A 25,302-nucleotide genomic window follows, 5' to 3' on the forward strand; every position below is an offset into this window, starting at 1 on the left:
CATTCATGTAGAAGGATCCCCGATGTGATTGAGATATACTTTGTAGAATGTTTAGGTAAGGTATATCGGAAGGCCTGAACATAATCAAGCCAGTGGGTGATACTATCCATCAATTATTTCCAGTTTCAGAAATGTTGTGCATCTTCACCTTAGCCCCTTCTAGTAGAAATGTAAGGCGTATCAGAAGCCTAATATTGAGCATTTATCTTGTATGCCTCATTCTTTTCGTCTCCTATGGAGTTCACGCACTTCCTAAATTCTGCAAAAAAAAAAAAGAAACAACAGGGATATATCAGGCTCGTAAGATGTAACCATGTAGATACACCTAAATTTGCACGAAGGACACTGCTCTGTGCAACAGTCAGAGCTTTACGATGTTTTTCGTCTAAAAAGTCACTTTAACAAATCAATAGGAACAAATCGGCCATACGTCAATAAACTAAGGCACGGTAGGTATGCTCTGCTTCAGGGATTTTGATTAGAAATTTCCGCATCACCGGTATATCCTATCCGTGCCTAGCAGTGCGATAGTCGTGTCTCGAATGGCTGTTCTGCTGAAGCAACAGCGATTTCCCATAATATGGAAGGAATACTTAAAGAAGCTGCTACACTAGGGCCACTTGACAATCTGACATTGCGGGAGAGAGTAACGGCTACGCGTGGGAAAGGAGGCGGTCGTGCCAGGTCGGATGCAGCGGCGGCCGCCGGGCGGGGTTAAACGGCCAAGGACTCCGGAGAGGCCGTCGTACGGGGATACACCGCTTCCGGAGTTATACGCCCAAGATGCGGTCCCGGCCGATGACACTGACGCTCTGCTTACGATTTATATGGTGGTGCGGTTGCTGTGTCAGCGTCGCTTTGACCACAGGTGAGTACAGGCGATTGGGAGGCCTGGCGTTTTCATTGCGTAGCGCAGCTGGACATCACCATGTAAAAATTGCAAAAGAGCAATCTCTTCTCATTGTCAAAAAAATACGTTGCGTAAAGATACCGATTTTTTTGTGCTTTTATAGACTCAATGTCACCGCACAGATAAGAGCAAATTTACAGAGTTACTTGGAACATTTTGACAAAAAAAGCTTATCAGTAGAAAATGATGATCACGCGCTGTACGTTTTCATATTAGAATCGCACAACCAAGAAAAGAACAAAGTGTGAACATTTATGCAAATACCCAGACATATGTAAGGCGAAACCACAATTTGGCTTTCGGCTTCCCCTGACCTATCTTTTCAACATGTGTGGGTTTGCGAATTGATGCAGAAGTGAGGGAAATTTATATTATGATGGTCTTTAAATACAAGCTCAGTTGCTTTCGCCGTATATATCGTACATGATTATCAAGGCCATTCCAACTTCATGGCTATTTATGTATGTTACTTGTCGGGCACAGCTGAAATCCAATTACCAAATAACAAACTGCATGCTTTTGTTTTATTGCGCGCATAATACGCACAAGACAGAGGACAAAGAAAGTGGTATTCGAAACACGTGGTTTCGGGCCAACACGTTACTTCGTATTGAATATACAGGTGCACGTCACCATACCGCAGTTATTCCTGCTGTACAAGCGCAAATATCTGGATCCGTCTTGTTTTAGATAGAGCCACACACTGTAATATGATCAGGGTAGCGGTTAGTTATTGTGCATTTCGATGTGCAATAAGTGGCCTTGAAGTGTACATCAATTCACAAAACATTGACTAGGTTTAGGTTACAAATGTACCTTGAACAGTTCTAGACAGTACAGAAACTCTAAATATTGAACAAAGCAGAATCTGTCGCATTTTCTTTAATTCTCGTCTTTTGACCAGTTTTCAGAGGAAGCACGGAAGTAGGCATTTCAAGCGTGGGCCCCTCTTCTATTATGCAGGAGCTCGTTGGATGCATGTTGTCGCTTTTCTGTTGACCACGTCAGTTGGTAGCCGCGCACAAATTTTATAGCAGTAATAATTATCACAGTGTGTTTTAGCAACACTGTTGATATTGTTGTTGAAGTAGCACGACATACAATATGAATTAACCCACTGTTTTGCGAACATTGAAAAATTTGCCAAGTAGCAGATCTCCAACAAGATAATCCTGATTTCATAACGCACACTGGTTCGCTCATGATTATGTGCACGAAACAGCGTTATAAAGTGGTTTGAAAGGAATGAGCGTAAATATAGTTTATTTGTTTTTAATGTTTCCTTTTGTTTAATCCTTCCCGAATTTAAGCTCTATATCCTGCATATAAGGATAGTTTTTTTGTAGGAATGCCTGTTGCAGTAAAAGCCATCAAATTATGAACCACGGACTGACATTTATATTGCGTGAGACAGTGCATCACACTGACAATTGTTACTGCTTGACGCCGTGGTGAGAGCTGGTTTTTTTTCAACAGAGTCACCTGTCACTGAAAGCGACGTACTATTGACCACTCCTGCAAAAAGCAGCTCTCAGGATGTACCCACAACTACCTCTGCCCAACCGACCACAGAATCCAGGTTACCAAGCACAGAGAAAGTAAGCAGGATGGTTTTTCTGAAATTTGAGACATTTCTGACGCCACACTGGATAAGTGCCTTGAAGGCAAACTTCGGCGATTTCTTGAAACGTCAAGGTAACGACGTTTTTATGTTCATATGTCACTCTTGTCACAAGCCCAATAGCTGCAATGCTCAGGGATCTTCGAAATAATGTTTAACAAGCGAAAGTGTGCACAACCGAAACTGACACCTGACCGGGCGCCCTGTATGCGTATGGCATACTACGTGGTAAGAACCGGAGGCGGTATGCTGGTCCCTAGGGCGCGTAGTATGAAAACTGTGAAAGCCAGACCAGCGAAGCGCCGGCCAAGCACCACGTAGGAAGGTAGAAAGCTTTTCCGTGCTATACCCATGCCGAAGACCGACGCCGTCGCTTTGTGGACAGCACAATAAACGCTGTTGTGGTCGAAGTAGCGATGCCATTGGCTGCATCTCTTTGGTTGACATGCCAAACATGACGTAACACAGTGTTGCGAACAATTCTGGCAGTGAGGCGCAATTTTCAAGGCAATCTTTAAAATTCATTTTCAAAGAATCAACGCATCTCTGAAGCCTGTAGTTTGGCATAAATCACAGAAATGTGCAAAGGAGTGTACCCAACGAATTTCATTGAGATCCATTGACCTCGAAAACTCACCGGAGTTGGCCTTCAAGAGGTGTAGAAAGTCTCAGCTGGTAAGTTTGACTGACATTTCGCACTACATTTGCTGAACGAAGCAGACACTTTTCTACCGCTGCTTTAACAACGATAACATTTGTTTATTTCGTAGAAGGGCACTTGTTTTATAACGCCTCTTACTGCAGAGATACGTTCCTAAACTTCAACGTGCAATTACCTGCAGCTTAGGCCAATTTCGACCATAGCCAAGATAAATGTGCAACAATGTTCCGAGTGATTCTTGCAAGTGAAATGCATTTTGTTGCTGAAAAAATAAAAAAAACTTTTGATTCAGACTTTTTTCTGACGTAAGGTCCATTTGAATGATTTCACGTGCATTCAACATAAAATAGCTAGTGTGTAACGTTCCTGCAATGACTCTAAGCGTGATGCCTAATTATCTATATTTATCACGAGAATCCCGTGTTAAAAATATGGGGTTAGGGACATTTTGTTCTCTTTCTTTGTGCTGGTCACGTTTTATTGTATAACATTGAAGGAAGATGCAATGAAAGCTTGTTTTTCATTTTGAAAGGGCCATAGCAATGAGGTACCTAAACTACTCTTGCACTATGAAAAATAAAACTTCTGTAGTGGAGTGCTACAAAATTTTACGGGAAGTTTGAGTTGGCTATTTTTCAGGCTAACATTATGTACCACGTACCTTTCATTATAGGAAGTATAGGCTTTCAGCAAAGATGGCCGTATGCTACTGACAGAATCACGGTGAAACGCTGTCTCTTAAAACAGAGTACTCGAGCAAAAGTATTTAGGACAAAGGCCATTATGATATGGTCGCGTGTCACTTTCTTCTTGTGAATAGTTTTTTTTTTGTAGAAAACAATGTTGAATGCGCTGAAACAGCCGAGTCCATGAATCATAGACATAAATTATTTGTATAGAAAATTATGCAGAAATGTAGGGGAAAGTCTAGCAGCAATGCGAATATTTGGTTATGATCCACTGAAACTATAGATTAGACACCCAAACAAGATTTGAAAAGTGATAAACTTAAAAAGAAACCTAAATATCTCCAGCGTTACAGCAAAGTTTTACCAAAAAGTCCTCAGGAGATCTGAAGGGTGATTCTACATTTCATCCACAGCAACACAGAAACTGCTTAAAAAGTGATTCCAATTTTTCGAATAAGTTTATTGGCGGCCAATAATGTCTAGAGAGAGCAGAAATTACTGTGTTGTACACCTTGAGCCTGCTGGCTCAATGAGCGTCCGGACCAAGAATTGAGCAGTTTGAAAGCTTGTGTTTGTAAATAAAACTCTTGAATTGAAAGAAAAATGAAAATGCATTTACTTTCGGGGCTGAAAGTGATAGCGAAAAAATTTGGGGACCCTTGAGCTTCAACTTTAAGAGTTGAACGCGATAGCGAAATAGGGCCCCTAGTGCGCCCTTCAACCGCTAAGCGCGTACCTATTAATTAGTTTTGGTACGCACACGCGCACACACACACGCGCACAAATGCACGCGCAAGCCCGACGTACCTTTATAGTAAATGTACAGGTTTTTGATCTTTTTAACAGCACATTTATAACAACTTTATGAAAAAATTGTTGAGTTATATAGTCACGTGGTCCTATATCATGAACTGCGCGTAGGCGCAACACTTGTACTCGTAAATGGTCAGATTATGTCGTCCTTCTTGCGTTAGTTAACTGGCAATTCTTCGACTTGTTCTTCTGGAGACCTCTTCCAGCCAACCTCGACAAGCATCGCCTAATGGTCGGTGAAATAGCGATTGCAGTACTTTACTTCATTAATGGTGTCGTGAGAATGAAAAGCTAAATCTATGCAAGTGTTGTGGTTTGCTGAAATCACATTTGATGGAATCGCCATCTCCAAACCAGCCCACGTTTGTAGGATGTCCGGAAAGATTCTGCAAACCCGAACATTTTGGTTGAAATCTCCGACAACAAGTAGAGCTTCAGACCCTATGCAGGGATGCAGCTCTCTCGTGGCGAGGTTGATTGATTTGTGGGATTTAACGTCCCGAAACCACCATATCATTATGGGAGATGCTGTAGTGAAGGGCTCTGAAAATTTCGACCACCTGGGGTTCTTTAACGTGCCTCATGACGAGGTCAGCAGCAGTCATCACGCATGTTCCGGGCGTGATGTATACGCACGCAATCACCACACTGCCTAGTCATACAGCACAAACTTCTGCACACTCGTACACCTGTTGGATCAGAGGGACGGCCTCGACTGGCTCTTCCCGTTTGAATGGCTTGTCCTTGAAAGTCCGCGTCGTTCTGGCTTGTTCGTTCACTAGTTGACGAGAATGTGTCACCAGTAGCTGCCGATGAGCAGGACCGTGTAGTTTGGCCACTTCCCTCTGCCGATAAGGTAGTCTGCGTAGTGCTCCCAGATAATGTGCTTGAACCTTAGCATTGTTCGGGCTCGTTAGTTGTGGGACACTAATTGGCATGAATGTCCCGCAGACATTGATGAGCAAGACTGTGCAGCGTGGCCACTTCCCTCTGCTAGAACGGTGCTCTGATGTAGTCGAGACACGTTCTTCATGTTCTTCACAATGTTACACACACACACACACACACACACACACACACACACACACACACACACACACACACACACACACACACACACACACACACACACACACACACACACACACACACACACACACACACACACACACACACACACACACACACACACACACACACACACACACACACACACACACACACACACACACACACACACACACACACACACGCACGCACGCACGCACGCACGCACGCACGCACGCACGCACGCACGCACACACACACACACACACACACACACACACACACACACACACACACACACACACACACACACACACACACACACACACACATTAGAATGGTACATACAGGTTTTTGATCTAAAGCAAAAGTTGCATGGCCTCCAAGATACACGCCGCGCCCGTGTAGGCCATAGAGAGTCTCACAAAGCCTTCCAGATGGCAGCAAATTATCTACTGTGTAGCTGTTTGCTTGATCAACGCTTCTGAAAAGGAATGATATGTTTTCCCCTAGACGGACGTAGTTGTCAGTTTTTAAAGCTGTATGAGAGTTTCTGTGTGTTTTTAGCGGTGAAGGCTGCACTATCCCGGCCTTTTTTGACGTAGTTTGATGGCCTCCGAAATGCTCCTATAAATCGCTGAATGAGCTCGTTTTCGTCGTGCTACCTGTAGAACGAATCGCGTTAAGACGACTCCTTTCACCGCATAGCATTTATGTAGTGTTTTTCCCGTAGCAGCTGGAAGTAGCATCCTAGCTTTGTGGTAGGACACCTGCCTGCCACGCGAACGGCCCGGGTTCAATTCTCAATTGAACCAAAAATTTTTACATTTAGTAAATTTGCTTCTTTCACATTTTTTTCGCTCACGAACAACTTTTTGCTCACAACCAACGGTGCCGACGCCGACGGCGGAATTTCTGCGACTCGATCTCCGTAACGCTATCACGTTAAAATTGGATGATGCTTCAGTTTCAACCTAACGATCAGATTACGATATTGTAATTGGGCCTCGCGCTCATCACCTTCGGAAGTGATAGCTTCCGTCGTTATACCCAGTGCATGGTTAAACAGAGCCGCAAGTACTTCTCACGTAACATTGGCCGTATAGGGCAATGAACGAACCAACGGAGTTGTTGAATTTGTTGATGGCTCTTGTTGCTGAATCTTAGTCATGGATCTTGTTCCCCTCGTTAATTGAAATTTCAACGGGTCTGAGTGCTTTGTAATGAGCGGATGTTTCAAATACACCAATTGCCCAAGAATCAATTTTCGATGGCTGGCGTGAATCTACGCTTCTGCCACACAATTTATGATGCGTTAAGTAAAGTTTTCACTGCATGACATTTACAAAGAGTTTTTTCCAAAGCAGCTTCAACTGTTATAGTGGCTATAATGTACGCTTATTTCACGCAATATATGATGCGTATAGTACAGTTTCTTCTGCATGAAAGTCACATGAACTTTTTTCCAAAGGAGTTTTAACTGATATATTGGCTATTTTATAAAACAGCTGTTTACAACACAACAACCCAGCTTGGATTAGAGATCTAACCTAAGATTTTAATTTTTCATTTTATTCTCATCCTATTCAATTTTGTCGGTTACAGACAAGATGATGATTTTTCGCTCACAACCAACGTCGCCAACGGCTATATGCTGGTGTGACAATTCCTGCGAAATGAGCTTTTGAACGCTATCTCGTTATTACAAGGGCAACATATGTCCTACCGATCTCTCTGATGAGTAGTACGCTCACGGAAAAAGAATTACATAACAAGTGAACTAACAGATATGGGTAAATCGTGACAATAAACTTCTTCCACCGTACGCCTATGTCTTATTTTTCAGAAATCCACTACCACGGATGTGCTTATCAAGAATGACACCAATGATAGACCTCCACCAGAAACTACAGGTGAGTCTAACTTCCTGGATATCATTGTATGTTTGTTCGCCTCTTAAGTTTTGAATATAAGAAACGTGCCACGGTGTCGTAAACCGTAAATTTCAACACGAAGTTTGAAGGATTTCATATGGAAAAAAAGAAGAAAAGGGAAATACACAAGGAGACAATCGACCAAATGTGCTAGTTATTAGCGGGGGTGAGATGCATGCCGTTGACATGGCGGTGGTTGCACGGCCAATAGGCGAGTGGGTAAGGAGGGGTTGATCTCTGCAGACAAAGAAAAAAATTTGGTAAACTGTAACAAGAGATTCGGTAAACTGTGAAAAAAAATAAATGAAACAGAAATCATGTTTACTTACAGCATCCATGTCACAAGGCTGCAATTTACAAACATAGTTTACAAGACAACAGCAAAAAAAAAAAAAACGAAACGTTTTGAGGTGAAAACTGCCACGCTGGACTCATCCCGTCCGTGTATACCGCCCGTTGCTCCCCCCGTTCTATAGTATACAAAAAGAGGGCACCTGCGAACCATATTGAATGTACACTGGAGCCCGTATCGCGACCTAGCATTTATCCCTGCTCTTAAATAAGAGAAGCATTCTTATTTCGAAGTATAAATATACATCCCGGTTTTTGACCATATTCGTCAACATCGACTGCCAGCAGAGTAGTGGGCTAAGGTGTATTTTAATCTGTGGGGCATACAGAATACAGCCAAACTTGGTTAGTGCGCAATCACTAGAATGTGCGCATAATTTGGCACCTTGGTTGCTATCAGAAAAACAAGAATGAAAAGTGTAATTTTTTTACCTATAATAAGTGAGCTTCAGATGTTTGCATAGAATGAAAAACTTAAGGTATAAGTTTTTTTGAAACATGAGATGTGCACATATGCACCAATATGAAACGAGGGAGCTTTTGCAATGAATAAAAGAAGCAAAGAGAATTGTTACTTCCTACTTGTGCAAAATGTTCAGTCGAATATTCGTGTAAATATCTTGCGTGTTAAAAAACAAAAGGAACAAAAAAATAAACCCACAGAAGGAAATTATTTCATGTGCTAAAGCATTTCCTCAAACTTTCACACTAAATATTGCTATGGGAATTCGAGTGGAGAAATTACTTTGAATTTTTCACAATCTTATCGAGGTAATTATTCCTGATGTTCATTATTGCACGTAGGTGTGTGATTATGCAATAAAGCTATGCTTGCCACACTATACAATCTTTCTAAGAGTGTTCTTAGGGCAGTAGAGTTTACAATTTGAAAGCTTTTTCATGCACATTGCTGAGCGATGCCTGGGTGGCGTCGCTTGGTTGCAGGGGTGCGCCAGAACCAATTCCAGATCCAGGTGTGCGTCTTATACTTTATCTGTATAGAAACTGCAACCCAGGATCCGCTGCGACAAAGAGGTAACTAGCTCCCCTTTTCATACGTTTATCCTAAGCAGCTCGTACTGAAACGCAAGTCATAAATCAACCAACAAAATTGGAATCACACTACCATCAAAACCATCAGCCTGATTATGCCCACTGCAGGGCAAAGACCTCTCGCATGGTCCGCCAATCAACCCGGGCTTGTGCATTCGTTACTACATGATTCCCTCAAAATTTGAGTCTCTCAGGCCAGTTTGGTATTACATCTGAATCAGAGTACCGCATCTACTCAAAACTATTTCTCTCCCAAAGCACTTGCTTTCCATGGGAAGGCTTATTGGGGAGTGAGGTAGGTACTGATTGAAACTAGGGCAAAAGAAAGAGACCACGATTAAGGAATATCCTTTACCCGCCACTGTGGTCCAGTGATTAGAACGCTCGACTGCTGACACTAAGATCACGTGATCAAAAGCCAACCACGGTAGACGCATTACGATGGAAGCGAAAGGCTGGAAGCGCACGCACTTGGATGCAAGTGCACTATAGATACCATGGACTGAAAATCATTAAGTCTTCTCCTACGGCATCATTTATAACCATATCGTGGTTTCTGGACATAAAAACCTAAGAATAATTACTAGAAATAGCACTGAAAAATAAGCCTAGATGCCAAGTGTACTTGCTGATGATGCCAAGTGAACATACAAAGGTGGACGCTTACAGATTTGTTTGGTGCTAGTCTTTGAATAATAGTGCGTATTGTAATCTAAAAAGGAAGGCAGAGACAGCCTGATCGTGCATTTGATACTCCCATATCACAGGCCATTCTGGTATTACATCTTAACATATAGTCTCAGTTTCTTGTTGTGACACTGCAGAATCCAGAACAGTGACTACATTAGGAGTGCTTATTATGAGACCTTAAATTAGACATCCACAGAGGGTTCTTTTATACAATTCAGAATAATATGCATTTTTCTGCACTCTTTCAGTTTGACAGATAAGTAATGTCGACCATCATTCACGGCATTTTACAAGGAAGAGTGTTTTACCGATGGCTTGGTGTAAAATACTAGATGACTGTGCGTGTGCATTTAATTGTCACGTTATACGCAGAAAGCTCTGCAATTACAATGTAGTCTTACTGAACATTTTCGGTGATACGATCACGGCTCGTGTCCATTTCGGGGTGATATGAATATCTGCGTGGTGCTGAGCAAGGCCCATGAACCTGGAAAGTAATGAGATAGGGTTGTTGCGAACAGATTTTCACCCCATGGCGCTTGATACGAACGTGCATTACCACACAGGTTTTAACAGGCCTGGCGCTGCCCGCGCTGTCATAGAATACGCGGCAGTCGCGTGGGCATACGCACAGCACTGTAGCCTCCGAAAGTGTTCGCGTGAATCTCGGAGGCGTCAATGAACCTTCATGTGCTTTCGTGCTTAGATCATAGATAACACGAGCGTCACGCTTTTTTTACGCCTTTGCACCCGTTAAAGCTTGAGGCAGCACCATTGTACAAACTTTACACGTATTTACCATGTTGATACAAGTCAGCGTCACGCAATAGGACGGAACTGTAAGAGGAGCGAACGTTGTTGGCTGAAAAGCTAGGCCTCGTAACGACAACGCGCACCATGGTTGGGGACGCGCATCTGTGCACTCTCCTATAAGCATGAAAAAATAAATAAGAACTTCCTGGTTGTTCACACACTGCCATCAATCTCTCGGCAAATATCCCAAACACTGCCGCAGTAACAAAATAGAAACAGAATTCCAACTATCGCTCAAGCCATTTTTGCTGCAGTACCTTTTTTGCGTGTGACGAAGCATGCTTCACATTTGGAAGGAGCTGATAGTGGTGGCTGGTCACTGCAAATCTGGGTTATTTATTAAAAGTGGACGTGCCGTATAATTACGAGTACAATTATGCTTTATGCCATCTAAAAATGTTTTGTCAATCATCAATAGCTGTTTATGACATTCCTGCAGCCCCTGGAAATAATAAATGAAAATGTACAGTAGCTGTCGTTTGTTGCCTACCTAGTAAATTTTCATGTGGCCCGGTGGTGCGAATTTTGGATGATACAAATATCGTCAGTGACCCAGCGATATCTCTATCCCTGAGGTTTTACTGTACACAGTGCACAGGCTACAAACAATCGAAATGTTAAAGTGTAAATCATTGCAGTATATAGGGCTGATTAAAGTGATGTGCAAATACAAATCTGTCGGGCGTTTGAGTGTGACAGTACACAGAATTATGGTTACGGGAACCAGTTTAGGTTTATAGTAGATAACCTGAAAATGTTAAAATCAATCAAGATCTTTCATTGTAACCCTCATCGTAATCATATACTTTTGGCATGTAAGAAATTAATTTTTATTCGTACCTTTTCACCCGTTCTCTTTTTCTTCTCATACTGCTCGAGTAGAAAACCCTTGCTAGCAGAAGAAACTGCATCTAGTATATAACTCCTGAATAATATATGAGATGTTGTAGTAAGAATTTGTATACTTAGTGGTATCGGCCTTGCTGTAATCAAGAGATGCGCTGCATGGAAAGCGGGAAAATGAGAGATGAAGGCTACAAGAGATGCGCATTTACACGTCCGATGTAACCCGCAGCATGCCTGATAGCGGCTGACAAATTTCATATACAACGTTCATGTTGAGGTTCAGCAAGTTCACGTTTTCCTTAGTACTGTTAGCAGTGTCAATGTCAGAGGGAGAACTACCCAAAATCACATATTCATTCGCTTAAGTGACGAGTACTGCTCTGACATTTCCGTGCTTTACTTAGGGTGACATGCTTCGGTTGCTCAGCCAAAAGAAGTTGATGCACTTTTTCTGAGGTTGTCTGTGTGCATGCTAAATGGAAGTTTTCTCTAACAATAAACTGATTGCTGATTATTTTCACTGCCACACTACTTGGTTAAGCAACATATATTTCAACAATACAATCAGCGCCAAAATAAAATAAACAGACAAGCAAACAAACAAAGGAAGAAGACAACTGCATTAATAAAGCACACGTTCTCTTGCGAAGGTTTCCTTGCTCAGTGAGCCACCTGGTAGATAACATAGAAGAATCGAATTACGCCCTCCACTAGCTCCAGGATATGCCTACTGTTGTCCAAGAAGAAACCTGCCAGCACCATCATAGTCATACAGATAGATGCACAACAAAATACAATTATAGCGCTTATAATAGTAATGTGGTCATAGAATCACGAGTCTCTTGATGCCTTTTAATTTGGACACGATTTGTAGCGAAATCCACTTTGACGCACACCATTATCTCGTGCCACAACCGTTTAAAGAATAGTTCGCGTTACGCAAATATCGGCCGATGTTGTATTAAGCACGTTTGTGAATATTGTTGCTTCAAAAAGCACAAATTGTTGACTGAGATGCTGAAATACCAAACAACAATGTATAAGCACAAAATAGGCGCATCATATCGTCTGTTACACACGACTTATTTGGTAGATTTTGTTTTCATCTCAGTGCACAAAAACAGCTTCAAACGAGCCAAAACTACCAATTTTCGAACATGCCTGTTATATGGGCTAATATTTTGGTGTATAGAAATAAGTGGGTGAAAGTTTAGCGCATTTGTTTGAATGCTCAATGTACAATTTATAGTTTTTATATAGACATCAACGGCCACAGAGGCGGGAAACGGTGACGCAATAGCGAGCCGTGGCGTGACACGCTGCTTGCTGCTTGAGCTTCTTTACTCCGGGCCACTTGTGCGTGGAAACAAGCTATTTAAATATTCTCCTGTCCAGCATTGCAGCTGAACGATTTGCAGCGGCTTCAACATTGATAGAATATGATGGCTACGCTTTATGCAGCACGTGGCGTCACGCACACCAAGGCAATATGGCCGTTGCGGGTGGTGGGTGGCGAGGATCAACAGCCGGAGAATTCTAAGCTTAATCTGGGCTGAATTATTGGGTTGTGGGGCAATTTTCAGATATATATGGGCGTCATCAACACTCTTCTTCTATTCATCACTGCAAACAGCAAAGTTTTAGGTGACCGTGCCATGGCCTATTTGGTTAACAACACTTTGGTTTTGCAACGCTCTCCAGCACGGCGGATATTCAAGCTACTTAACTCCTAGGCCTGCGACAGCGAATAAAGACGAAACCTAATCTGAAAAACACACTCGTCACTAAACATTAGAAGAAACACCAAAATCGGATTTATTTTAAGCTATTATTGAGGAACTGACGTGCTTCATAGCCTGATAGACCCTTGCGCTAAAACTTCTTGTGTCCCCACCACTGTGCCGCTTCTGAACTGTGCTTATCTGCTATAATCTTTCACAGTTGGTGTTCAACATCTTATTGATAATACCTGTACATCTTTCATGCGTATAATCACGAGAGCGTGGAAATATTACGTGATTGTCCCAAGTTGTCCAAGGATTGAATATTCGCGGTATATATAGTTTGAGAACAAATGCGTAAGGCAGTATAAATTATTCATAAGTCGATCCACATTAAGAGATCAAACGAAACATCCGTGGTGTCCACGAAAAATCCTCTACCCTACTCAGCCAGGCTCATCGACGTAGACAGTCAATAATCCTATGATATCTATGATGCCGTGGCGCATGCGCCCTTTCATCGAGCAATGTCAGTTCTCCCGGCCCGTATACCATACCCTACCAAAACGCCAGATGGCAGCGCGGGGAAATGGAAAAGGCGGAATATTTATAACAGAGTGTTCACTATAGAATCTTGCAAAAAAAGGAAACATGAGCCAGTACTGATGCTGGGTATATAATTAACGAAAGCAGGCCAATAGTAGTGAAATGCGGGCGGAAACATTTGTGAGTGTGGCCCTTGTCTACAAAGCTGATGACATAAAGCTGTATGCGGTAAGTTGTAGACAGTCGAAACGCTGGACATACTAAGAAAGTGGCCGATATTATGAAAGGATAACTGTTGGGCAAACATTATCCTTCCCCGAGACCTCCTTTGCCTGGAGTGCGTTCTTAGGCTGCGGCTGTCTGACACTTGAGCTGTGGCATTCATGCAGTGGCCACAGTGGCAACGACGACCACGACCCCGGCGCCGAAGCTCTCTAATGTCTCTGCACCGTGCTCGGAGAGGCTAGGGACATTCATGGGCCGCGTTCTACGTGGCTTTCCTTCAAGGCTGCCCGAGCTCTGGGAGTTCCGCCGCCGCCGATTTCTGCGGGCAGCAGTTGTCGGTGGCCTACCGCAACTGGGAGTGGAACGAATGCAGGTGAAGCTCTCTTTAATTTGTCACAGCGGTGCCTCAAACGTGAAATACGAGCATCGACATCGGCACAAACGGCACAAAAAGCAACGTATTTAGTGATCACGTCGTCTTGGTTAGCAGAGTTTGTTAAATTTGTGACGTCCTTAGGACGTCACCTAAAATAACATCATTATGTACAGTCATCGCTTCGCGAAACAGTGGCGGATCCCGGAGACCTTGCAACAGCACCTGAATTGCAGGAAATATTAGGGGCGGGGTGGCAGGGGTTAATACAACAGAGCAAGAAAAAAAAAGAATGAATCCTCTACATCTTCAAGCATAAATAAAGCAGTGCACTTTGATTTACAGAAACCTACCCGTTTTATTGCTGCTTCAAGGAACATAAATGTCCTTCATGGATAAATGATCACTGCTTAAGATACTGCTAGGTTAAGTACACGTGTTTCTAATGCTGAATAGTAATACATTCGATTCATTGTCATCATTTCCAGATGTATTGCTGGCTTCCTGTTGTTGTACACTAGTAGCTAAGGCTGTAAAATAAAGTAAGTGTTTTTGTATCACCCTTTCATTTACATGTATTTATCGCTCGAATGCTTTCAAAATTGTACCATTACACTCTGCTAATACATCCTGACTTTCAAAAAGTAAATAAATAAATGTATAAATAGATAATTAAATAAATAAATATAGATTTCGGCGTGACAGGCTTGTAGAGACATTGTTACAAAAAAGAGCCGATGGTCTGTAGGCTTAACGCTGAGCATTACACATTACTGTAAGACGAATTCAGGTGAATGATAGCATGACACGGAAACGTGTTGATTTAAAACGCCGCTATTTTTTTAGTCAGCCTTAAAAATACGCTATAGTAAAAGAAGTGTAACAGTGAAATCTATTTTTTACTCTTTCCAGTAGTTTAACGGTAGAGGTGCTGTAATATTGAATAGCAGGTCCTGGCATAGAAGCTTGGCCACTGCGGCCGCATTTTCGATAGCAGCAAAAATGCTAGAGGCACGTGTGCTTAGATTTAGGGGCACGTTAAACAAGCCCGTTAATCAAAATATCCGGACCCCTCCACTTCGACGTCTCCTAAAATCACACCGTGGTTTGAGAACGTCAAACGTAAGAAATAATTATTAGTAGTCATACCTGATTCTGCAAATACGCTGCGTATTGACGTGGTACAAAAAAGCAAGAACTGTAAACACTCAATTTAGCTGCACAGAAACTTGAGTAAGGACACTGTACAAAAAGAAATTATGCATGGCATGTGAGAGTAAGATGAGACAATGTGATGCCATGATGCGGCTGCTGACCGAAAGCAACCCGAAGTAAGGATTGCTTGTATTTAGACAATAAAACTTGTGCGCATGGTCGCAGGTAAACTGCAATTTGAGCTCAGCGCACACCACGTGGGACGTGAAGCTTCGAGCACAGCTTGATGGAATCTGCAACCTCGGAATCACGGGCCTGCCACGCATGTACCTACGCTTCACGGGACCCGTGGTAGCGAAGGCGCGCTTCGCGGCCCGTAAGTATGCAACACACTTCCTTTCGATGACGCGGTCTCGCTCAAACCTGCCTCGTTTTGAAGACCAACTTGCACGTTTCTTTGGCTCATTCAGAGCAAATGTCGAATAACGGGGAAACCAGATATTCAAATCGCGAACGCAACTCGCTTGTAAATTAGAAATAAAAACTTTGGAAGCTCTGATGTCTGCCCATATTGACCAGATTTCTTACTCATAAAAACTGAGACAAACTCAGCGATTTTTCTGATTGGGATTATAACTGGCGAAATAATAAAAACAAAAAAATAGCATGTGTGAGAGCTGTGTACACCTGTTCTGTGGATTGTACCTTAAACCTACGTTGGAACGGCGACGCTGAATATTGTCTGAAAGTGTGAATGAACTGGCCCGTTTCCTGGCATTATGTTGAGAAATATGTAGGTGGTGCTGTGTCTTTATTGCTTATATACGGGAAGGCTGTTGGACATAAACGCATGATCATGAGACAAACTGATACACAATAGCACATAAGGAAGCAAAAAATGACGTCTCCCTCTAAGGTTTGAAAATTGGTGTTTGGTCGCACTTACAAGGCCATGCCAGCGCATACACGTAAACAGGTAAAAAGGAAGTTCGAATATTAGGCTAGGCCCATCTATACATTGCTGAAAAATTGAGCGCGAAATCAAGTTTTCTTCATCAAACTTTGCAGTTGCGCTTGTCCCCACCCCTCCACCAGCAACTCTTCATGCCCGTTCACCCGATGAAGCCGGCCGGCAGGTTTGATTTCTGCTTGAATTGCACCCATGTGCATATTTAAAAAGCTTAACACATAGGGCATATGGCGCGTGTGTTTTGTTATCGATTCGCACTTCATAGGAACAGGACAGAGACGTAAATGTCACAAAATGGGCCTCAAGTTAATAAATAAATAATATCGTGAGAATTGGCTCATGAGTGATAGCCGCGTCCTAGTGTCTAAATCTGTATTGAAGAATACCAGCCACCCTTACCCAAAAGTGAAGCATCGAATTGCGTGTGGGAAACCTGTGAGGCAGTAAACGCCGGTGTTTAGTGCTAAAATATCTGCTTTTTTGTTGCCCCCTGTCTTTTTTCGAATCTGTTGAACCAACCAATGTCTTCGTCACATCTGGACGAGGCCGAAATCTTGCACTTCGAATTGTAACAATGAGCAAGTTGTTTAAATCACCATTTGTAAACTATGCACAAAAAATACTGCGATAATCATAATTCTCTGAAACAAGAAATTCGGGTACTGCTGTAGAGACACCATGGTTTTGTGATATATCAATCATAGGAGTGTAGTAGTGAATTCGCAAGACGATGACCAGTGGGACCATCTCTTAGTGCGAAGCGCAAACGGTGCGCATGAGCGGTGGACACTGATCCGAGCAGTAATAATTTTTCATGTATCTTCTGACAGCGGCGATGACTCGGCTTCACTCTCCCTAACACTCTCACTATAGTGAGCCCACCGCTCAGCTTCTGGGTTGGCTGGTTGTTTAACAAAAAAATTACAGTATAACCATGGAGTGAAAGTTGATAAATGGGGCAAAGCTTCACGGGCTCTCAGCTCAGCCGTCCATCCTTCCACCTGTTCGTTCGTCCATCTGTCTGTCTGCTTGTCCGTCCGTCCATTCGTCTGTCTGTCTGTCTGTCTGTCTGTCTGTCTGTCTGTCTGTCTGTCTGTCTGTCTGTCTGTCTGTCTGTCTGTCTGTCTGTCTGTCTAGCCATCTTTCTGTCTTTCTGTGTGTCCGTCTGTCTATCCATCCACCATCGTATCAAACACTAATAAAAATAAACCACATGCAACACGTCATCTAGTGATCACTTCACGTACTACAACAACACAGCTCCATCTAGTCAACTGTGTGAGAAGTAAGCCGCAGCTACGGAAGAGAGACTTGGCCACAGCTAAGAAGTTTCACCCCTAAATCAGCTGGCGAAGCAAATTCACCCTTTGCATTGGTGAATGAGTGTGATTTATAGCTTATTAAACGTGATGCAAGAGTGAAAATGACTGTTTTGTTGTTATAACTTATTGAAAATGTATTATAGGTTTTCTTGCACAGTTTTTGCTTTTAGTTTGGGCATTGTTGCTTAAATGGAAACTGTTATCTGTCCTGAAATAAAGGTTTTAAAAAAAATTGCTTTCCCCGCAAGAGTGTAGACACGAATGGAAATCTACTGCCCTCATTTGGACGCTTTTGAATGAATATAGGTTGACTTATCGAAATGTCGGAGAGCCAGTCAGTACCGTATCACTCCTGTGTTCCAAATATGTTTTAAGGAAACTTATAGCACGAGAACAGAATGACGACACAGAGACAAGAAGGACACGAAGGACACAAGCATCCTTTTCGTCTCTGTGTCGTCGTTCTGTTCTCGCGCTATAACTTTCGCCATGTCATACCAACTAGCCCAAACTGCCACACTTCTATATTTTTGAGGCCGCAACGAGAATAATCTGAAAATATTCTGTGTAGAAAATTACCACGAACACTTTCTTATTATTGTGATAATTGTTGTGTAGACATTGTCGAGGGGCTTTTTGTCTTTGGTGTCGCCGTCGCATTCCGAATAATGGTCGAATTTGTAACAATGCCATGAACACGGTGTACATGTTTCCTAACATTAAGAGGATGCCAGCGTTGGCGATGAACACCGCTGAAGCAGAGATGAAATGATCTGGCCATCTCCGTCGCACGGAGGGTGCATGCGATGCTATCATACCACATAAAAGGTTTGCCAAAGGTTGCTTCTCTCCGCCTTCGGGTAGAGGAGCATGATGACGGATGGAGGGGGTGAGGGGTCTGTACTGCTTGAGCATATACTGCGAGTATTGCTTCTAAGGGTGTGGTTGCATGCCAAACAGCCCCCCATATCCTTCTGTGTAGTGTATCTGCCCTCACCGCATCGCGTTTAGACTACAGATGACACAAAAAACGCTTCTCACGTCGGAACGTCCGTATTCCTTACAACTACGTTTGGTGTATTAATGCGAGAACACCTCGAAAAAGTTAGCTACTAGTTTTGCTTCAATTAACATTACAGTTTATTGCTGCCACATCAGTTACTTCATCATGATGATGAAACTATAACTTACACATGAATTGCTGAGGCTTGTTAATAGACTCTCATACCTGATGTATTCTGCAGCGCTATCTGACGACTCCAAGCCTACACTAGAAGATCTCCAGATCCTCTCTGCAGATGTACAGGAAATCCACTACCAGAGCGTATTGGGCTTCGAACAGCCGTTTGTGGAACGGGCCTCAAAGTACCTCCTCCAGAGGGCACTGCGAGAGGAAGTCCTCGGGCCTCTTCGAGAAGCCATTAATGCGGAGATCGAAAACCCGAGCCCCGAGCCACCAACCACAACGGATGATATCGACTTACCTTGAGAGCCACACTTCTTCATAGTCTGTGCCATAAAACCAATAAATTATTTATTTTCTATTTAACTGATGCTTGAAGGGGTTGGGTCGTCAGCACCGAGGATCATCGAAGCGACCATTTCAAGATTGATCATGCAACACTCAACGCCATTTAAAGTATTGACTTTATTAACAAACTCTTTCTGAAACAAATTGCAGAAGTACGCATCATATGTATCAGTTTTCCAGAATCAGTTATGCACTGTTTATTGAACCCCGTGTAATACTTATATGTATGCGAAAATAGCGCGCATTTGGGGCAGCAAAACATTGTGTTTCAGTCTTTTTATTCATCTAGTTGAGTCATAAAGCTTTGGGGAGAGGTAAGGTTATGCTTGAATTTGAAGCGCTCGTTGAGGAAGTAGAGCTACCCACTCTGCATCGCCACTGCGAATTGATTTGAAGAATTAAAACTGTCTAATGGGAGCCAAGTTTTTTAAGTGTGAATACACTTTATAAGCGACCTAAAACCATCCACCGCCGTCGGCACCGTCCGCAGTCTTCTCTCTACCTTTAACACGGAGTGGGCACGGCGAGACGACAGCGACCATGTTGCTGACCACGAAGTTCTTCTTCGTTGTACAGGTTTCGCTGCTGACGGTCACAGGATTACCGAGCACGAATGACACGTGCGCGCCGCCGGTTGACACCATCTACCTTTCCGTGGCAGATCTGCATGTGCGGACGCCGATACTGACCTTCTATATGGACGCTCCGACGCAGCGACAGTTGCGCATGTCCGTGACATCAGCGACCGAGGCTATAAAGCATCCACTGCAGCATTTCTTCGACAGTGGGCACGGCGAGACGACAGCGACCATGTTGCTGACCACGAAATTCTTCTTCGTTGTACAGGTTTCGCTGGTGACGGTCACAGGATTACCGAGCACGAATGACACGTGCGCGCCGCCGGTTGACACCATCTACCTTTCCGTGGCAGATCTGCATGTGCGGACGCCGATACTGACCTTCTATATGGACGCTCTGACGCAGCGACAGTTGCGCATGTCCGTGACATCGGCGACCGAGGCTATAAAGCATCCACTGCAGCATTTCTTCGACAGTGGGCACGGCGAGACGACAGCGACCATGTTGCTGACCACGAAGTTCTTCTTCGTTGTACAGGTTAGCTACTCTGCTTCCAACATAAAAACTAGTGATGAAGTCATGTTAGTAGTTGTGCCGTGCCCAAGCACCTGTTTAAGTATTGCGTATGAGTGGTATTGTGCATGCAAAATGTTACTCTGTGGTGACGTTGAGACAAACCCAGGACCCACGAACGCTGATTTATTACACAGTATTTTCAGGGCCAAGCAGATATGAAGGCTGAAATACTGCTCTTAAAATCGATGAACGAACAAATGATGTGCGACATGGACTTGCGATTTCAAGCAATTGAAGCCAAACTACAGGAATTTAAAGATAAATCACCGGAAGTTGCAGCTCTTGAATCCACTGCTGCTTCCTTTAAAACTGTGCTGTCATGGCAGAGCTCTAAGTTAACTGATCTCGAAGACCGAAGCCGTCGGGCAAACCTTATCATTCATGGTGTTCTCGAAAACACAAATGAAAATGACACCTGTCTTCGAACTGCTGTTGTAACCGATATATTCGAGAAAACATTGGGAGTGAAGTGCAAGTCCATAGCCCGCATTCACCGTCTTGGCCGCCAAGGTAGTCGTAGGCCTGTCATAGCTTACTTTCAAGATTATCAGGAGAAACAAGAAGTCTTAAAGAATTCAAATAAATTAAAGGGCTCCAATATTTATGTGCAAAATGATTATAGCCAGTGCACGCTGCGCAAGCGCCGCCTGCTTTGGGAAAGTGCAAAAGCTGAACGCGACAGCAGGAAACGGGTTACACTTATTCACGACAAAATCAAAATTGATGGCAAACTTTTTGTCTGGGATGAAGACAAAAATGTGCGTGTAGCCCTTAACCCGCAAGCTACAGGTTCTGATTGACCCGCTCGACAGTGTGCGTCCAAAAGTTTGAGAGTGCTTAACGTAAACGCGCAAAGCCTATCAAATAAAGTTGACAAGCTCGAGTACCTTCTACTCACCTACGACCCTCACATTACAATAATCACAGAAACCTGGCTGCACGAAGGTATAAATGATTCAGTACTAATTCCTCCGAGATATCAAATCTTCAGACGTGACCGGCCATCAAGAGGTGGTGGTGTAGCAATAGTTCTCAAAGATTGTATTAGTGCTCGGCCCCTTCAACAAATTCATGAGCACGAAAGTTTATTCCTTAAGGTAAGCTGCTGGGGCCATTACTTCACCGTATGTGCCATCTACAGACCACCCTCTTCAACACACGAATATCTGTCTAGACTATATGACCACATGTTCACGTTTAAAAATGATCGTCTGATTCTCGCAGGTGATTTTAACTTGCCCAATGTTGACTGGCGCGTTCCATACTCTGGCTCTGATGTAACGACGTTAAACCCTCTCGCTGACATTGCCTTGATGTGCGATCTTGTGCAGATTGTTAATGAGCGCACCAGAGAGGCTGGAAACACCCGTTCTACACTCGACCTAGTCTTTTTAAATTCCAATGTATGCAAATACACGGTCTCTATTGAAGATGGCATTTCCGACCATAAAGCAATATTTTTATCCTTCGGTATTGGTGAAAACAAAGCACACCGACAAGAGACCAGACATGTCATTAAGGATTACTCGAAGGCGGATGACCAGGCCATTTTGGATTATCTGTGGTTCTTATGTGATAATCTTTCTGATGATGTGTTGATAGCCTGGAACCAAATAAAAACTGCGATACATTACTGCACTGATAAGTTTGTGCCAAACAAACGGGTTAGGAAAAACCGAAATAACCCATGGATTACTAGAGATATTATACATTTGCACCGCAAGCTAAAACGAGCTAGAAAAAAGAAAAAAATACCCTGCAGACTTATCTCGTTGAAGGCCCAGCTTGCAACTCGGCTAAGCGAAGCTAAGGCAAGATACTTCAACCACTCGCTTCCTAACTTTTTGAAAACTAACCCGGATAGATTCTGGCGGTACTTGAGCGATGCGCACAAAACACCAACCGAGATATCAGTAAATGGTTGTATTGTTAACGATCCAGTCAAAATTGCAAACCAATTCAATCAGTATTTTCACTCAGTATTCACTCAGGGAGATCATGCTGACACAAACATTATTTCTCTGTCTACTATATCTGCCGATTTCATAACTGTCGAAGGTGTCCTTTCACTGTTACTGAATGTTAAGACTAAATCTTCCGATGGTCCCGACGGCATACCTAATGCATTTTTGCAACGTTACGCCGAACCTATCGCGCACGTCTTCACCCATATTTTTCGTCTTTCGCTTCATAATTCAATTCTTCCCGATGATTGGCGAACGGCACGTGTTATTCCCGTATTTAAAAAAGATGATCGCCTAAATGTTGAAAACTACCGGCCAATTTCATTAACTTCCTGTCCTTGTAAACTTCTTGAGCATATCATCGCGCATTACATAATGTCATTTCTTGAAGAAAACAGTATTTTGACTCCTTTCCAGCATGGTTTTAGAAAGGGCCTCTCGACTAACACTCAACTTGTCACCACAATTCACGACTTCGCTATGGCAATTGATAAGGGCGACCAAATAGACGCCATCTTCTTAGATTTTAGAAAAGCTTTCGACTGTGTTTGCCACAGTAAATTACTCACCGAACTTTCAAACATTGGCCTACCCATTACTGTAATTAATTGGATCCGCTCCTACCTTACCAGCCGCAAACAGTTTGTCCAGGTCGAGGGCTGCTGCTCTGGGGTTCTACCTGTAACCTCGGGAGTTCCACAAGGCAGTGTCCTTGGCCCTGTCTTGTTTCTCATCTTTATCAATGACATCGTTTCATCAGTTGACACCTCCGCCATAAGCTTAAAGCTTTTTGCAGATGACTGCATTCTTTACAAGCCAATTAAAAGTGAAAGAGACCAAGAGTGCTTGCAGAACAACCTAAATTCTCTCTCCGATTGGTGCCATGCCTGGTCGATGGAGTTAAACATTAGTAAATCGGTCTATATGCGTATCTCAAATAAAATTACCCCTTTTGCATCACGCTACACCTTAAATAATAATCCGTTGATCGAAGTGAGCAATTTTAAATACTTGGGAGTCAATATTACCAATCGACTGTCGTGGAGTAACCACATTGACGACGCTTGTTCCTCCGCCTCTAGAAAACTAGGGTTTCTTAGACACAAACTAAAAAACGCGCCAACTCAGATCAAACTTCTTGCATATAATACATTTATTCGACCCCGTCTAGAGTACGCATGCGTAGCCTGGGACCCGTACTTTAAAAAGGACGTTTATAAACTTGAAATGGTCCAGAGGAGGGCGGTAAGATTCATCTATAATGCCTATCACAATCTTGATTCTCCTTCATCACTTATGGCTACTAACAACATTCCGCTCTTGAAACAGCGTAGAACTATCGCCAGACTCAAGTTTCTTTTCCTGCTTCGTAATCATCAGTTTAATATTGATCCCAGTAAATACATCTCTCCCTCTTCTTTCAGGAAAACCAGGCATGCTCACAATCATGATCTCACACCTTACTTTGCACGTACTAACCTTTTCAAACATTCCTTCTTTCCTAGAACCATTAGCGAATGGAATGCACTGCCTTCAAATGTTTTTCCTGAACGTGGCATTCCCGACTTTGAAAACTACATGTATCTTTTGTAAAATCAACACTGTTGATATTTCAATGCTAGATTAGCTCATCTTATTATTTCAACTGTGTAGCTTTACTTTTTGTGCTTGAAACTGTTCCTAGAAGTTTGTTAGCTTTTTTTCTAGATATGTATAACTAAGCATCCTATTTAGTATGACTTGTTTTTCAGTAGCTTTGTGTATTCTAACTTGCTGTATAACTTGTTCGCTTTTTTCGCTATGCTCCCTTTTTGTGCCCCTCCTGCTTGGTCTACGGACTGCAGTATGTAATTAATAAATAAATAAAAAATAAATAAATAAAAGAAAGAGGACTTTGCGGGCCGCAGCGCGACGCTCTACCGAATAAGCCACGGACGCGACGCTGATATCGGTGTCAGTAACGCACCATATATCTTTAACGCCGCTGCGCGCGTCCCCCTTCCCTTCGCTCGCTCCTCCGGTCTCCTCGCTCACTGCAGCTGCGCCAACACCGACAAATTTAGTCGGTGTTGGCTGCGCGCGCACCCCTCTCTCTCGCGCGCCCGCCTTCTCTCTCAGTCTCCTTTCGGGAGCGGGTCGTGCGATGGATGTCCCGGAGGCAACGCTACCATCAACAACGAATGCAGTACAACCGAATGCCAGCACCGCACCCGTCGTTGGAGGTGACGGTACCACGGTGGTTTCGCCGACGTTGGAAGACAAGGCGGTGCTGCGAAGGGCTCGTGAGACCGAACGTAAGCGGGCGAAGCGTGCAGCGGATGCCGAACTGCGTGCTCGCGAGGCCGAGTGCAAGCGGGCGAAGCGTGCAGCGGATGCCAAACTGCGCGCTCGCGAGGCCGAGTACAAGCGGGCGAAGCGTGCAGAGGATGCCGAACTTCGCGCTCGGGAGGCCGAGGACAAGCGGGCGAAGCGTGCAGCGGATGGTGAACTGCGCGCTCGCGAGGCCAAGATGAGGCGTCAGCATCGAGCCGCGAACGCGGCCCAAGAAGCGGCACGACAACGCAAGCGTCAGGCGGAGAAGGGCGATGAAGGCCGGCGTCAAGACGACGGATTTCAACTTTACTCCCCCTCATAGCATCACCCCGTGCATTCGCACTTAACCATGTTCACCCTCGGGGAAATGCTTGGGAGGTTTCTGTGGCTTTTTGTGGTTTGTTATTGCGCGAGTAAAAAATTATAAGTGTAGGCCTAAAGTTCCACTCCCATTTACACGTTGGGAATCAGTGCAAGCTCCGCAAAATGGGCAACGTCTCAACAAACTGTTTCAAAGTGCACAAATCTGGGCGGAATCCGCAGCAGTGTTCGACATTTGGTAAGTCGAACAGCCCTACGAATATGATGGTTACCATTTG

At 43.5% G+C, this 25,302-nt stretch overlaps 1 protein-coding gene across 1 annotated transcript; it reads left to right on the top strand.

Annotated features, from left to right (window-relative positions):
* The first annotated feature begins 732 nt into the window (after positions 1-732).
* Positions 733-19,267, top strand: LOC142767073 (uncharacterized). Its single transcript, XM_075868289.1, has 6 exons — positions 733-868; positions 2,387-2,508; positions 7,588-7,654; positions 14,085-14,293; positions 15,674-15,824; positions 18,985-19,267. Exons 1-6 carry the CDS (start codon positions 784-786, stop codon positions 19,227-19,229), a joined length of 879 nt encoding a protein of 292 aa, XP_075724404.1. The 5' UTR covers positions 733-783; the 3' UTR covers positions 19,230-19,267.
* The last annotated feature ends 6,035 nt before the right edge of the window (positions 19,268-25,302 follow it).

Source organism: Rhipicephalus microplus, chromosome 7 (genome assembly GCF_043290135.1).
Source record: "Rhipicephalus microplus isolate Deutch F79 chromosome 7, USDA_Rmic, whole genome shotgun sequence".
In the NCBI taxonomy this organism is placed as follows: Eukaryota; Metazoa; Arthropoda; class Arachnida; order Ixodida; family Ixodidae; genus Rhipicephalus; species Rhipicephalus microplus.